The 16,547-nt window shown below is 44.5% G+C and overlaps 1 protein-coding gene across 1 annotated transcript in view; it reads right to left on the bottom strand.

Annotated features, from left to right (window-relative positions):
• Positions 1–203: 203 nt before the first annotated feature.
• Positions 204–16,547, bottom strand: part of LOC311137613 (unconventional myosin-VIIa-like) — a gene marked incomplete at both ends in the record, with an annotated part of 82,026 nt that continues 65,682 nt past the window's right edge. The window contains 4 exons of the mRNA XM_084172115.1: positions 204–372; positions 627–753; positions 10,135–10,252; positions 15,664–15,828. Of these exons, the coding sequence (XP_084028241.1) occupies positions 204–372; positions 627–753; positions 10,135–10,252; positions 15,664–15,828 (579 nt within the window). The remainder of the gene's footprint in view (positions 373–626; positions 754–10,134; positions 10,253–15,663; positions 15,829–16,547) is intronic.

Below are 16,547 nucleotides of genomic sequence, written 5' to 3'. Positions count from 1 at the left end.
GAGAGAGAGAGAGAGAGAGAGAGAGAGAGAGAGAGAGAGAGAGAGAGAGAGAGAGAGAGAGACTAATGAATACAGCTGACATACTACTCTTTTCAGTATACTTTAAAATATATATATACGGTATATATATATATGTACAACTTGATTAAAGTTTGCAAAAGAAAAGTAACGTCTCTAAATCATTAGTTGGGTGTTGTGTCTGACTAACCTTGGTTGACCTCCTGCAGCGCCACAGCGTACTGGGAGCGTTCCCTCAGTCCTCCCAGGAACAGATGCACCAGCTCCGCTATGTTCCCAGCCATCGCTGCATTCAGAGAGAAGTCTCCCTTCAGAGTCAGGAGACTCACAGACTGGCCAAACGCCTTGCCCTCCCTGAGGGAAGGAGAGGAATCAATACCACAAGACAGATCACGGATGGTCAGTCCTTGCATCCGTAGCTCTGTCTAGGAATTTGTGAGTGGTAAAATGTCTCCAGCCCTATGCTGCAGCTGTTTAACCAAAAAGTGGTGGGATGCCAGCTTTGTTGTTGTCTGAATTGCAGATTGACCCTTTCAGTCCCACTAAACTCCATGCTCCCAACCACTGTGCACGCCTGTAACTATGACCTTTGACCTATCTTCCTGTACCTCATGGTGTTGACCCCAGTGACCTCTGGGTAGGAGAGCTGCAGCAGCCTCCTCTCCTTCTCATCCAGGAAGGTGATGCCTGTCCAGTTGATCGCCACAATGAACTGGTTTTTAGGCAGCGCAGGACCTGGGAATATGCATCAGTGGGTAAACAGCACAATAAACAGAATGGATGCATCCCAAATGGCACCCTATTCCCTATATAGTAAACTACTTTAGACCAGAGAATGGCACCCTATTCCCTACATAGTGCACTACTTTAGACCAGAGAATGGCACCCTATTCCCTATATAGTGCACTACTTTTGACCAGAGCCCTATGGTATAACCAATATGGTTACGTCCCAAATTGCACCCTATTCCCTATGTAGTGCACTATTTTTTTACCCAGGGTCCATAGGGATACAGCAGCTCTGCAATGGACCCATAGAGCTCTGGTCAAAAGTAGTGCACTACATAGGGAAAAGGGTGCAATTTGGGACACACTCTAAATGTGTAAACTACTGTACACGTTTTGACCTCTAGGGGGAAACTAAAGCATGACTTGCACTTTGGCTCTGCATTTACATTTACATTTTTACATTTTAGTCATTTAGCAGACGCTCTTATCCAGAGCGACTTACAGGAGCAATTAGGGTTAAGTGCCTTGCTCAAGGGCACATGCTCTGCTGTGACCTGTGGCTACAGGGAGTGGTGGAACACACAGGTGACTGTAAACCCTATGTCATAATCCCACAGAAATCAGAGATTCTACATACGGTACGGTCGTAGCTATATAAACAGAAATCAGATATTCTCCATACCGTACGGTCGTAGCTATATAAACAGAAATCAGAGATTCTGCATACCGTACGGTCGTAGCTATATAAACAGAAATCAGAGATTCTACATACCGTACGGTCGTAGCTATATAAACAGAAATCAGAGATTCTCCATACCGTAGCAGTCGTAGCTATATAAACAGAAATCAGAGATTCTACATACCGTACGGTCGTAGCTATATAAACAGAAATCAGAGATTCTACATACCGTACGGTCGTAGCTATATAAACAGAAATCAGAGATTCTCCATACCGTACGGTCGTAGCTATATAAACAGAAATCAGAGATTCTACATACCGTACGGTCGTAGCTATATAAACACATTTTTTTTCTTAGACATAGGTTGTGTAGAGGTCGTGTTTTTCTCTGGCTGGAGGTAAGCAGGAGGTAAGCTACATGTAGTGTTGAGTAAAGCTTAACCATGTGTTAGATCGTAGGTAGGTAGTTAGCTGTAGTTAAGTATTGTATTTATTGTAGGTTAGTATTGTTGTTATTGTAGGTTTCCGTGGGTAATTGTGGGTTAGTATCGAGGCACGAGGCTAGCTAGCTAGCGGGTAGCTACTGGTAACGATTAGCAACGCTGGAGAGCTGGTTCCAATGGTAATGTAGTCCTAGCCAACGTTTAACTTTTGCTTAACCATGTATTAGATCGTAGGTAGGTAGTTAGCTGTAGTTAGGTATTGTATTTACTGTAGGTTAGTATTGTTGTTATTGTAGGTTTCCGTGGGTAATTGTGGGTTGGTATCGAGGCACGAGGCTAGCTAGCTAGCGGGTAGCTACAGGTAACGATTAGCAACGCTGGAGAGCTGGTTCCAATGGTAATGTAGTCCTAGCCAACGTTTAACTTTTGCTTAACCATGTATTAGATCGTAGGTAGGTAGTTAGCTGTAGTTAGGTATTGTATTTATTGTAGGTTGGTGTTGTTGTTATTGTAGGTTTCCGTGGGTAGTTGTAGGTTAGCATCGAGGCACGAGGCTAGCTAGCTAGCGGGTAGCTACTGGTAACGATTAGCAACGCTGGAGAGCTGGTTCCAACGTTTAATTTTTTATTTTATTTTTTGCTGCGTTGTGAAGGGAACTCGACACGGACTTGAATTGTCTGTTTGGTGTGCTGACACACTCTTGGCAGTTTGTTGTGGCCAGGTGTTGATGCTAAGTTGTGTGTTAATGGATGCTAGCTTGCAGGTTGGCTACGGCGTCATAGCTAGGCTTCGTGGGTTGTTGTGGGTAGTTACTGTGTCTTGGCAGTGTCCTCGGCCGTGCCGGCTGTAGCACGAAGCTAGCTAGCTAGCCGTTCTTCAAACAGAGTCAACACAGTGGCCATTGCTAGCTACCCAACATGACCAGCTGGCTGTACTGTAGTAGCTAACCACAATATACTTGTCCTAGCTAGCCAACGTCTAATCATTGCTGCGTCATGAAAGGAACTTGACACAGACACGAATGATCTGTTTAGTGTGTTATCACATTATTGGTGGTTTGTTGTGACCAAGTGTTGGTGCTAAACGGTGTGTTATTGTTATTGGATGCTAGTCTGCTAGTTGGCTATGGTGTCATAGTTGGCTAGCTGAACAAAGTGGGTTGAGTCTATTCCTTTAAACATTGAACCGCTGTGGTTCACAACAATTCTGATTTCCAAAGGCGGAAGTTGGGAGAGTTTTTTGTTCGGGTGGTTCAGTGAAACAATTTTAGTTTCTGAGGTAGAAGTTTTTGGTGAGGGAGGCCCTGCTCTCTCCGCTCCCAGATGCTTAGTCCATTTCATTCCGATCTCCTCTGCATTTTTGTAGCCATTTGCTACAGCCTGTCAACTATGCCTCTGCCTATCCCTGTTCTCTCCTCTCTGCACAGGCTACACAAACGCACCACACCGCGTGGCTGCTGCCTCTCCAACCTGGTGGTCCCTGCACGCACCACCCACGTGGAGTTCCAGGTCGCAGGCAGCCTCTGGAACTGCCGTTCTGCTGCCAACAAAGCTGACTTCATCCCAGCCTATGCCAACCTCCAGTCCCTCGACTTCCTGGCGCTGACGGAAACATGGATCACCACTGAAAACACCGCTACTCCTACTGCTCTCTCCTCGTCTGACCATGTGTTCTCGCATACCCCGAGAGCATCTGGTCAGAGGGGTGGTGGTACAGGAATCCTCATCTCTCCCAAGTGGACATTCTCAATTTTTCCCCTAACCCATCTGTCTATCTCCTCATTTGAATTCCATGCTGTCACAGTCACTAGCCCATTTAAGCTTAATATCCTTGTCATCTATCGCCCTCCAGGTTCCCTTGGAGAGTTCATCAATGAGCTTGACGCCTTGATAAGTTCCTTCCCTGAGGATGGCTCACCCCTCACAGTTTTGGGGGATTTCAACCTCCCTATGTCCACATTTGACTCATTTCTCTCTGCCTCCTTCTTTCCACTCCTCTCCTCTTTTGACCTCACCCTCTCACCGTCCCCCCCTACTCACAAGGCAGGCAATACGCTTGACCTCATCTTCACTAGATGCTGCTCCTCTACTAATCTCACTGCAACTCCCCTCCATGTCTCCGACCACTACTTTGTTTCCTTTTCTCTCTCACTCTCCTCCCACACTACTCACTCTGCCCCTACACAGATGGTAATGCGCCGCCGCAACCTTCGCTCTCTCTCTCCCACTACTCTCTCCTCTTCCATCCTATCATCTCTTCCCTCTGCTCAATCCTTCTCCCTCCAATCTCCTGATTCTGCCTCCTCAACCCTCCTCTCCTCCCTTTCTGCATCCTTTGACTCTCTGTGTCCCCTATCCTCCCGGCCGGCTCGGTCCTCCCCTCCAGCTCCGTGGCTTGATGACTCATTGCGAGCTCACAGAACAGAGCTCCGGGCAGCGGAGCGGAAATGGAAGAAAACTAAACTCCCTGCCGACCTGGCATCTTTTCACTCCCTCCTCTCTACATTTTCTTCATCTGTTTCTGCTGCTAAGGCCACCTTCTACCACTCTAAATTTCAAGCATCTGCCTCTAACCCTAGGAAGCTCTTTGCCACATTTTCCTCCCTCCTGAATCCTCCCCCCCCCCCCCTCCCCCGCTCCTCTCTCTCTGTGGATGACTTCGTCAACCACTTTGAAAAGAAGGTTGACGACATCCGATCCTCGTTTGTTAAGTCTAATGACACTGCTGGTCCTGCTCACACTGCCCTACCCTATGCTTTGACTTCTTTCTCCCCTCTCTCTCCAGATAAAATCCTGCGACTTGTGACTGCAGGCCGCCCAACAACCTGCCCGCTTGACCCCATCCCCTCCTCCCTTCTCCAGACCATCTCCGGTGACCTTCTCCCCTACCTCACCTCGCTGATCAACTCATCCTTGACCGCTGGCCATGTCCCTTCCGTCTTCAAGAGAGCGAGAGTTACTCCCCTTCTCAAAAAACCAACACTCGACCCCACTGATGTCAACAACTACAGACCAGTATCCCTTCTTTCTTTTCTTTCCAAAACTATTGAGCGTGCCGTCTTTAGCCAACTCTCTTGCTATCTCTCTCAGAATGACCTTCTTGATCCAAACCAATCAGGTTTCAGGACTGGTCATTCAACTGAGACTGCTCTTCTCTGTGTCACGGAGACTCTCCGCACTGCTAAAGCTAACTCTCTCTCCTCTGCTCTTGTCCTTCTAGACCTGTCTGCTGCCTTTGATACTGTGAACCATCAGATCCTCCTCTCCACCCTCTCCGAGATGGGCATCTCCGGCGCGGCTCACTCCTGGATTGCGTCCTACCTGACCGGTCGCTCCTACCAAGTGGCGTGGCGGGAAGCTGTCTCCGCACCACGTGCTCTCACCACTGGTGTCCCCCAGGGATCGGTTCTGGGCCCTCTCCTTTTCTCCCTATACACCAAGTCACTTGGCTCTGTCATATCCTCACATGGCCTTTCCTATCATTGCTACGCTGACGATACACAACTAATCTTCTCCTTTCCCCCTTCTGATAACCAGGTGGCGAATCGCATCTCTGCATGTCTGGCAGACATATCAGTATGGATGACGGATCACCACCTCAAGCTGAACCCTGGCAAGACGGAGCTGCTCTTCCTCCCGGGGAAGGACTGCCCGTTCCATGATCTCGCCATCACGGTTGACAACTCCGCTGTGTCCTCCTCCCAGAGTGCGAAGAGCCTAGGCGTGACCCTGGACAACACCCTGTCGTTCTCCGCCAACATCAAGGCGGTGACCCGCTCCTGCAGGTTCATGCTCTACAACATTCGGAGAGTGCGACCCTGCCTTACACAGGAAGCGGCGCAGGTCCTGGTCCAGGCACTTGTCATCTCCCGTCTGGACTACTGCAACTCGCTGTTGGCTGGGCTCCCTGCCTGTGCCATTAAACCCCTACAACTCATCCAGAATGCCGCAGCCCGTCTGGTGTTCAACCTTCCCAAGTTCTCTCACGTCACCCCCCTCCTCCGCACACTCCACTGGCTTCCAGTTGAAGCTCGCATCCGCTACAAGACCATGGTGCTTGCCTATGGAGCAGTGAGGGGAACGGCACCTCTGTACCTTCAGGCTCTGATCAGTCCCTACACCCAAACGAGGACATTGCGTTCATCCACCTCTGGCCTGCTGGCTCCCCTTCCTCTGCGGAAGCATAGCTCCCGCTCAGCCCAGTCAAAACTGTTCGCTGCTCTGGCACCCCAATGGTGGAACAAGCTCCCTCACGACGCCAGTACAGCGGAGTCACTCACCACCTTCCGGAGACATTTGAAACCCCACCTCTTTAAGGAATACCTGGGATAGGATAAAGTATTCCTTCTAACCCCCCCCCCCCCCCCCAAATTGTAAAGTGGTTATCCCACTGGCTATAGGGTGAACGCACCAATTTGTGAGTCGCTCTGGCTAAGAGCGTCTGCTAAATGACGTTAATGTGCCCTTGAGCAAGGCACTTAACCCTAATTGCTCCTGTAAGTCGCTCTGGTTAAGAGCGTCTGCTAAATGACTAAAATGTAAAAATGTAAATGTATAAACAGAAATCAGAGATTCTCCATACCGTAGCAGTCGTAGCTATATAAACAGAAATCAGAGATTCTCCATACTGTACGGTCGTAGCTATATAAACAGAAATCAGAGATTCTCCATACCGTAGCAGTCGTAGCTATATAAACAGAAATCAGAGATTCTACATACCGTACGGTCGTAGCTATATAAACAGAAATCAGAGATTCTACATACCGTACGGTCGTAGCTATATAAACAGAAATCAGAGATTCTACATACCGTACGGTCGTAGCTATATAAACAGAAATCAGAGATTCTACATACCGTACGGTCGTAGCTATATAAACAGAAATCAGAGATTCTACATACCGTACGGTCGTAGCTATATAAACAGAAATCAGAGATTCTACATACCGTACGGTCGTAGCTATATAAACAGAAATCAGAGATTCTACATACCGTACGGTCGTAGCTATATAAACAGAAATCAGAGATTCTACATACCGTACGGTCGTAGCTATATAAACAGAAATCAGAGATTCTACATACCGTACGGTCGTAGCTATATAAACAGAAATCAGAGATTCTACATACCGTACGGTCGTAGCTATATAAACAGAAATCAGAGATTCTACATACCGTACGGTCGTAGCTATATAAACAGAAATCAGAGATTCTACATACCGTACGGTCGTAGCTATATAAACAGAAATCAGATATTCTGCATACCGTACGGTCGTAGCTATATAAACAGAAATCAGAGATTCTACATACCGTACGGTCGTAGCTATATAAACAGAAATCAGAGATTCTACATACCGTACGGTCGTAGCTATATAAACAGAAATCAGATATTCTGCATACCGTACGGTCGTAGCTATATAAACAGAAATCAGAGATTCTACATACCGTACGGTCGTAGCTATATAAACAGAAATCAGAGATTCTACATACGGTACGGTCGTAGCTATAAAAACAGAAATCAGAGATTCTACATACCGTACGGTCGTAGCTATATAAACAGAAATCAGAGATTCTACATACCGTACGGTCGTAGCTATATAAACAGAAATCAGAGATTCTACATACCGTACGGTCGTAGCTATATAAACAGAAATCAGATATTCTGCATACCGTACGGTCGTAGCTATATAAACAGAAATCAGAGATTCTACATACCGTACGGTCGTAGCTATATAAACAGAAATCAGAGATTCTACATACGGTACGGTCGTAGCTATAAAAACAGAAATCAGAGATTCTACATACCGTACGGTCGTAGCTATATAAACAGAAATCAGAGATTCTACATACCGTACGGTCGTAGCTATATAAACAGAAATCAGAGATTCTACATACCGTACGGTCGTAGCTATATAAACAGAAATCAGAGATTCTCCATACCGTACGGTCGTAGCTATATAAACAGAAATCAGAGATTCTACATACCGTACGGTCGTAGCTATATAAACAGAAATCAGAGATTCTCCATACCGTACGGTCGTAGCTATATAAACAGAAATCAGAGATTCTACATACCGTACGGTCGTAGCTATATAAACAGAAATCAGAGATTCTCCATACCGTAGCAGTCGTAGCTATATAAACAGAAATCAGAGATTCTCCATACTGTACGGTCGTAGCTATATAAACAGAAATCAGAGATTCTCCATACCGTAGCAGTCGTAGCTATATAAACAGAAATCAGAGATTCTACATACCGTACGGTCGTAGCTATATAAACAGAAATCAGAGATTCTACATACCGTACGGTCGTAGCTATATAAACAGAAATCAGAGATTCTACATACCGTACGGTCGTAGCTATATAAACAGAAATCAGAGATTCTACATACCGTACGGTCGTAGCTATATAAACAGAAATCAGAGATTCTACATACCGTACGGTCGTAGCTATATAAACAGAAATCAGAGATTCTACATACCGTACGGTCGTAGCTATATAAACAGAAATCAGAGATTCTACATACCGTACGGTCGTAGCTATATAAACAGAAATCAGAGATTCTACATACCGTACGGTCGTAGCTATATAAACAGAAATCAGAGATTCTACATACCGTACGGTCGTAGCTATATAAACAGAAATCAGAGATTCTACATACCGTACGGTCGTAGCTATATAAACAGAAATCAGAGATTCTACATACCGTACGGTCGTAGCTATATAAACAGAAATCAGAGATTCTACATACCGTACGGTCGTAGCTATATAAACAGAAATCAGATATTCTGCATACCGTACGGTCGTAGCTATATAAACAGAAATCAGAGATTCTACATACCGTACGGTCGTAGCTATATAAACAGAAATCAGATATTCTACATACCGTACGGTCGTAGCTATATAAACAGAAATCAGATATTCTGCATACCGTACGGTCGTAGCTATATAAACAGAAATCAGAGATTCTACATACCGTACGGTCGTAGCTATATAAACAGAAATCAGAGATTCTACATACCGTACGGTCGTAGCTATAAAAACAGAAATCAGAGATTCTACATACCGTACGGTCGTAGCTATATAAACAGAAATCAGAGATTCTACATACCGTACGGTCGTAGCTATATAAACAGAAATCAGAGATTCTCCATACCGTACGGTCGTAGCTATATAAACAGAAATCAGAGATTCTACATACCGTACGGTCGTAGCTATATAAACAGAAATCAAGAGATTCTACATACCGTACGGTCGTAGCTATATAAACAGAAATCAGAGATTCTACATACGGTACGGTCGTAGCTATAAAAACAGAAATCAGAGATTCTACATACCGTACGGTCGTAGCTATATAAACAGAAATCAGAGATTCTCCATACCGTACGGTCGTAGCTATATAAACAGAAATCAGAGATTCTCCATACCGTACGGTCGTAGCTATATAAACAGAAATCAGAGATTCTACATACCGTACGGTCGTAGCTATATAAACAGAAATCAGAGATTCTACATACCGTACGGTCGTAGCTATATAAACAGAAATCAGAGATTCTACATACCGTACGGTCGTAGCTATATAAACAGAAATCAGAGATTCTCCATACCGTACGGTCGTAGCTATATAAACAGAAATCAGAGATTCTACATACCGTACGGTCGTAGCTATATAAACAGAAATCAGAGATTCTACATACGGTACGGTCGTAGCTATATAAACAGAAATCAGAGATTCTACATACCGTACGGTCGTAGCTATATAAACAGAAATCAGAGATTCTACATACCGTACGGTCGTAGCTATATAAACAGAAATCAGAGATTCTCCATACCGTACGGTCGTAGCTATATAAACAGAAATCAGAGATTCTACATACCGTACGGTCGTAGCTATATAAACAGAAATCAGAGATTCTACATACGGTACGGTCGTAGCTATATAAACAGAAATCAGAGATTCTACATACCGTACGGTCGTAGCTATATAAACAGAAATCAGAGATTCTACATACCGTACGGTCGTAGCTATATAAACAGAAATCAGAGATTCTACATACCGTAGCAGTCTTCACATAGAAGAGATGATACTATGCTGCACTAACGGATCAGCCAGTTACTGCAGTTTTATGAGGAAAGTGAGATTGTATTGGAAAACTGTGTGTGTTCCAAATGGCACCCTATTTCCTATATATTTTCCCCTATGGGCCCCGGTCAAAAGTAGTGCAATATATAGGGAGTAGGGTGCTATTTGGGACTTGGTCATTGTGTTTACCTGAGAACCTGGCGGCCTCGAAGAACCGTGAGAAGAACATAGGCCACTTCTGGCGAGCGTAGTCTACCACCTCAGCCTTCACATCTGCTGCTTTCTGCCTGGAGTTGACATACGGACCCTGGTATATGGCAGACAGAGCAACATTAGACAGCACACAGTCGAGACGGAAACTATACTATTCATCCATACAGCTGTCTCTATGACCAGCAGAGACTTCAGGCCTGTTAATAATACAGCTGTCTCTATGACCAGCAGAGACTTCAGGCCTGTTAATAATACAGCTGTCTCTATGACCAGCAGAGACTTCAGGCCTGTTAATAATACAGCTGTCTCTATGACCAGCAGGGACTTCAGGCCTGTTAATAATACAGCTGTCTCTATGACCAGCAGGGACTTCAGGCCTGTTAATAATACAGGCCTGTTAATAATACAGCTGTCTCTATGACCAGCAGAGACTTCAGGTCTGTTAATAATACAGCTGTCTCTATGACCAGCAGAGACTTCAGGCCTGTTAATAATACAGCTGTCTCTATGACCAGCAGAGACTTCAGGTCTGTTAATAATACAGCTGTCTCTATGACCAGCAGAGACTTCAGGCCTGTTAATAATACAGCTGTCTCTATGACCAGCAGAGACTTCAGGCCTGTTAATAATACAGGCCTGTTAATAATACAGCTGTCTCTATGACCAGCAGAGACTTCAGGCCTGTTAATAATACAGCTGTCTCTATGACCAGCAGAGACTTCAGGCCTGTTAATAATACATCTGTCTCTATGACCAGCAGAGACTTCAGGCCTGTTAATAATACAGCTGTCTCTATGACCAGCAGAGACTTCAGGCCTGTTAATAATACAGCTGTCTCTATGACCAGCAGAGACTTCAGGCCTGTTAATAATACAGCTGTCTCTATGACCAGCAGAGACTTCAGGCCTGTTAATAATACAGCTGTCTCTATGACCAGCAGAGACTTCAGGCCTGTTAATAATACAGCTGTCTCTATGACCAGCAGAGACTTCAGGCCTGTTAATAATACAGCTGTCTCTATGACCAGCAGAGACTTCAGGCCTGTTAATAATACAGCTGTCTCTATGACCAGCAGAGACTTCAGGTCTGTTAATAATACAGCTGTCTCTATGACCAGCAGAGACTTCAGGACTGTTAATAATACAGCTGTCTCTATGACCAGCAGGGACTTCAGGCCTGTTAATAATACAGCTGTCTCTATGACCAGCAGAGACTTCAGGCCTGTTAATAATACAGCTGTCTCTATGACCAGCAGGGACTTCAGGCCTGTTAATAATACAGCTGTCTCTATGACCAGCAGAGACTTCAGGCCTGTTAATAATACAGGCCTGTTAATAATACAGCTGTCTCTATGACCAGCAGAGACTTCAGGCCTGTTAATAATACAGCTGTCTCTATGACCAGCAGAGACTTCAGGCCTGTTAATAATACAGCTGTCTCTATGACCAGCAGGGACTTCAGGCCTGTTAATAATACAGCTGTCTCTATGACCAGCAGAGACTTCAGGACTGTTAATAATACAGCTGTCTCTATGACCAGCAGAGACTTCAGGCCTGTTAATAATACAGCTGTCTCTATGACCAGCAGAGACTTAGGACTGTTAATAATACAGCTGTCTCTATGACCAGCAGGGACTTCAGGCCTGTTAATAATACAGCTGTCTCTATGACCAGCAGAGACTTCAGGACTGTTAATAATACAGCTGTCTCTATGACCAGCAGAGACTTCAGGCCTGTTAATAATACAGCTGTCTCTATGACCAGCAGAGACTTCAGGACTGTTAATAATACAGCTGTCTCTATGACCAGCAGAGACTTCAGGACTGTTAATAATACAGCTGTCTCTATGACCAGCAGAGACTTCAGGACTGTTAATAATACAGCTGTCTCTATGACCAGCAGAGACTTCAGGCCTATTAATAATACAGCTGTCTCTATGACCAGCAGAGACTTCAGGCCTGTTAATAATACAGCTGTCTCTATGACCAGCAGAGACTTCAGGCCTGTTAATAATACAGCTGTCTCTATGACCAGCAGAGACTTCAGGTCTGTTAATAATACAGGCCTGTTAATAATACAGCTGTCTCTATGACCAGCAGAGACTTCAGGACTGTTAATAATACAGCTGTCTCTATGACCAGCAGAGACTTCAGGCCTGTTAATAATACAGGCCTGTTAATAATACAGCTGTCTCTATGACCAGCAGAGACTTCAGGTCTGTTAATAATACAGCTGTCTCTATGACCAGCAGAGACTTCAGGTCTGTTAATAATACAGCTGTCTCTATGACCAGCAGAGACTTCAGGCCTGTTAATAATACAGCTGTCTCTATGACCAGCAGAGACTTCAGGCCTGTTAATAATACAGGCCTGTTAATAATACAGCTGTCTCTATGACCAGCAGGGACTTCAGGCCTGTTAATAATACAGCTGTCTCTATGACCAGCAGAGACTCCAGGCCTGTTAATAATACAGCTGTCTCTATGACCAGCAGAGACTTCAGGCCTGTTAATAATACAGCTGTCTCTATGACCAGCAGAGACTTCAGGTCTGTTAATAATACAGGCTTGTTAATAATACAGCTGTCTCTATGACCAGCAGAGACTTCAGGACTGTTAATAATACAGCTGTCTCTATGACCAGCAGAGACTTCAGGCCTGTTAATAATACAGGCCTGTTAATAATACAGCTGTCTCTATGACCAGCAGAGACTTCAGGTCTGTTAATAATACAGCTGTCTCTATGACCAGCAGAGACTTCAGGTCTGTTAATAATACAGCTGTCTCTATGACCAGCAGAGACTTCAGGCCTGTTAATAATACAGCTGTCTCTATGACCAGCAGAGACTTCAGGCCTGTTAATAATACAGGCCTGTTAATAATACAGCTGTCTCTATGACCAGCAGAGACTTCAGGTCTGTTAATAATACAGCTGTCTCTATGACCAGCAGGGACTTCAGGCCTGTTAATAATACAGCTGTCTCTATGACCAGCAGGGACTTCAGGCCTGTTAATAATACAGCTGTCTCTATGACCAGCAGAGACTTCAGGCCTGTTAATAATACAGCTGTCTCTATGACCAGCAGGGACTTCAGGCCTGTTAATAATACAGCTGTCTCTATGACCAGCAGAGACTTCAGGCCTGTTAATAATACAGGCCTGTTAATAATACAGCTGTCTCTATGACCAGCAGGGACTTCAGGCCTGTTAATAATACAGCTGTCTCTATGACCAGCAGAGACTTCAGGTCTGTTAATAATACAGCTGTCTCTATTACCAGCAGGGACTTCAGGCCTGTTAATAATACAGCTGTCTCTATGACCAGCAGAGACTTCAGGCCTGTTAATAATACAGGCCTGTTAATAATACAGCTGTCTCTATGACCAGCAGGGACTTCAGGCCTGTTAATAATACAGCTGTCTCTATGACCAGCAGGGACTTCAGGCCTGTTAATAATACAGCTGTCTCTATGACCAGCAGGGACTTCAGGCCTGTTAATAATACAGCTGTCTCTATGACCAGCAGAGACTTCAGGCCTGTTAATAATACAGCTGTCTCTATGACCAGCAGAGACTTCAGGCCTGTTAATAATACAGGCCTGTTAATAATACAGCTGTCTCTATGACCAGCAGGGACTTCAGGCCTGTTAATAATACAGCTGTCTCTATGACCAGCAGAGACTTCAGGTCTGTTAATAATACAGCTGTCTCTATTACCAGCAGGGACTTCAGGCCTGTTAATAATACAGCTGTCTCTATGACCAGCAGAGACTTCAGGCCTGTTAATAATACAGGCCTGTTAATAATACAGCTGTCTCTATGACCAGCAGGGACTTCAGGCCTGTTAATAATACAGCTGTCTCTATGACCAGCAGGGACTTCAGGCCTGTTAATAATACAGCTGTCTCTATGACCAGCAGGGACTTCAGGCCTGTTAATAATACAGCTGTCTCTATGACCAGCAGAGACTTCAGGCCTGTTAATAATACAGCTGTCTCTATGACCAGCAGAGACTTCAGGCCTGTTAATAATACAGCTGTCTCTATGACCAGCAGGGACTTCAGGCCTGTTAATAATACAGCTGTCTCTATGACCAGCAGAGACTTCAGGCCTGTTAATAATACAGCTGTCTCTATGACCAGCAGAGACTTCAGGCCTGTTAATAATACAGCTGTCTCTATGACCAGCAGAGACTTCAGGTCTGTTAATAATACAGGCCTGTTAATAATACAGCTGTCTCTATGACCAGCAGAGACTTCAGGACTGTTAATAATACAGCTGTCTCTATGACCAGCAGAGACTTCAGGCCTGTTAATAATACAGGCCTGTTAATAATACAGCTGTCTCTATGACCAGCAGAGACTTCAGGTCTGTTAATAATACAGCTGTCTCTATGACCAGCAGAGACTTCAGGTCTGTTAATAATACAGCTGTCTCTATGACCAGCAGAGACTTCAGGCCTGTTAATAATACAGCTGTCTCTATGACCAGCAGAGACTTCAGGCCTGTTAATAATACAGGCCTGTTAATAATACAGCTGTCTCTATGACCAGCAGAGACTTCAGGTCTGTTAATAATACAGCTGTCTCTATGACCAGCAGAGACTTCAGGTCTGTTAATAATACAGCTGTCTCTATGACCAGCAGAGACTTCAGGCCTGTTAATAATACAGCTGTCTCTATGACCAGCAGAGACTTCAGGCCTGTTAATAATACAGGCCTGTTAATAATACAGCTGTCTCTATGACCAGCAGGGACTTCAGGCCTGTTAATAATACAGCTGTCTCTATGACCAGCAGGGACTTCAGGCCTGTTAATAATACAGCTGTCTCTATGACCAGCAGAGACTTCAGGCCTGTTAATAATACAGCTGTCTCTATGACCAGCAGGGACTTCAGGCCTGTTAATAATACAGCTGTCTCTATGACCAGCAGAGACTTCAGGCCTGTTAATAATACAGGCCTGTTAATAATACAGCTGTCTCTATGACCAGCAGGGACTTCAGGCCTGTTAATAATACAGCTGTCTCTATGACCAGCAGAGACTTCAGGTCTGTTAATAATACAGCTGTCTCTATGACCAGCAGGGACTTCAGGCCTGTTAATAATACAGCTGTCTCTATGACCAGCAGAGACTTCAGGCCTGTTAATAATACAGGCCTGTTAATAATACAGCTGTCTCTATGACCAGCAGGGACTTCAGGCCTGTTAATAATACAGCTGTCTCTATGACCAGCAGGGACTTCAGGCCTGTTAATAATACAGCTGTCTCTATGACCAGCAGGGACTTCAGGCCTGTTAATAAGTAATATTCAGGGTTTGAGTAATTTCATTTCAATTAAACCCATTTTATGAGGAACATTCAAACTGGAATTTCAGTTCACTTGCTGAATTGACTGAATTGAAATGGAATTCACCACAACCCCTTTAATGAGTGATCTAACTCATGTTTGTATTTACTGTCTACATTTTAAAATTGTTAAATAAACTCAAATGAATCAGTCAACTCACCTGAGCATGGGCAGCGCTGACCATCTGTAACCATTGGTCCTGAGACTTGGCCTCCAGAAGAGAGGAGTTGATGCAGTCCTGAACTACAGTCTTAGCGTTGTCAAGACTACAGTCTGATCCATACTGGATGTAGAAGTGTTTGGCTGACAGCTGGACTATGTCATCCTGGACAGAATGGAGATTAGAAGAGACATTAGTTCAAGTTTAAGTAAAAAACTTTATTACCCATTTCTTTGTTAGAAGTAGGAATTTTCGTCTTTCGGCTTCAGGAAGATATCAGTTGGAATTTGTCTTCGGCCTTACATGCTGACTAGACCAGGCGCGTGCGTGCGCCATTGTTGCACGCATGTTGATTTTGTCCACCCACACCAGACGCGATCAGGACACGCAGGTTGAAATATCAAAACGAACTCTGAACCAACTATATTAATTTGGGGACAGGTCGAAAAGCATTAAACATTCATGGCAATTTAGCTAGCTAGCTTGCTGTTGATAACTAATTTATCCTGGGATATAAACATTGGGTTGTTATTTTACCTGAAATGCACAAGAGTCCTCTACTCCGACAATTAATCCACAGATAAAAGGATAAACCGAGTTAGTTTCTAGTAATCTCTCCTCCTTCAGGCTTCTTCTTCTTTGGACTTTATATTGCGGTTGGCAACCAACTTTAAGGTGCATTACCACCACCAACTGGACCGGAGTGTGGACCGCAGTTAATCTTTCAATCACCCACGTGGGAATATGCTCCTAAAAAACCAATGAGGAGGCGGGACTTGCAGCGCGTCAAGCGTCACAAACAGAACAAAGTTCTATTTTAGCACCTGGCTACGCAGACGCTCGTTGACAAGCAGTTTGGATGCAATGATTGAATAACATGTATG

The sequence above is a fragment of the Coregonus lavaretus genome, assembly GCF_964263955.1.
Source record: "Coregonus lavaretus genome assembly, chromosome: 11".
Lineage (NCBI taxonomy): Eukaryota > Metazoa > Chordata > Actinopteri > Salmoniformes > Salmonidae > Coregonus > Coregonus lavaretus.
Note: the sequence above shows the minus strand (reverse complement) of the source record. Positions and strands in the feature narration are given on the sequence as shown.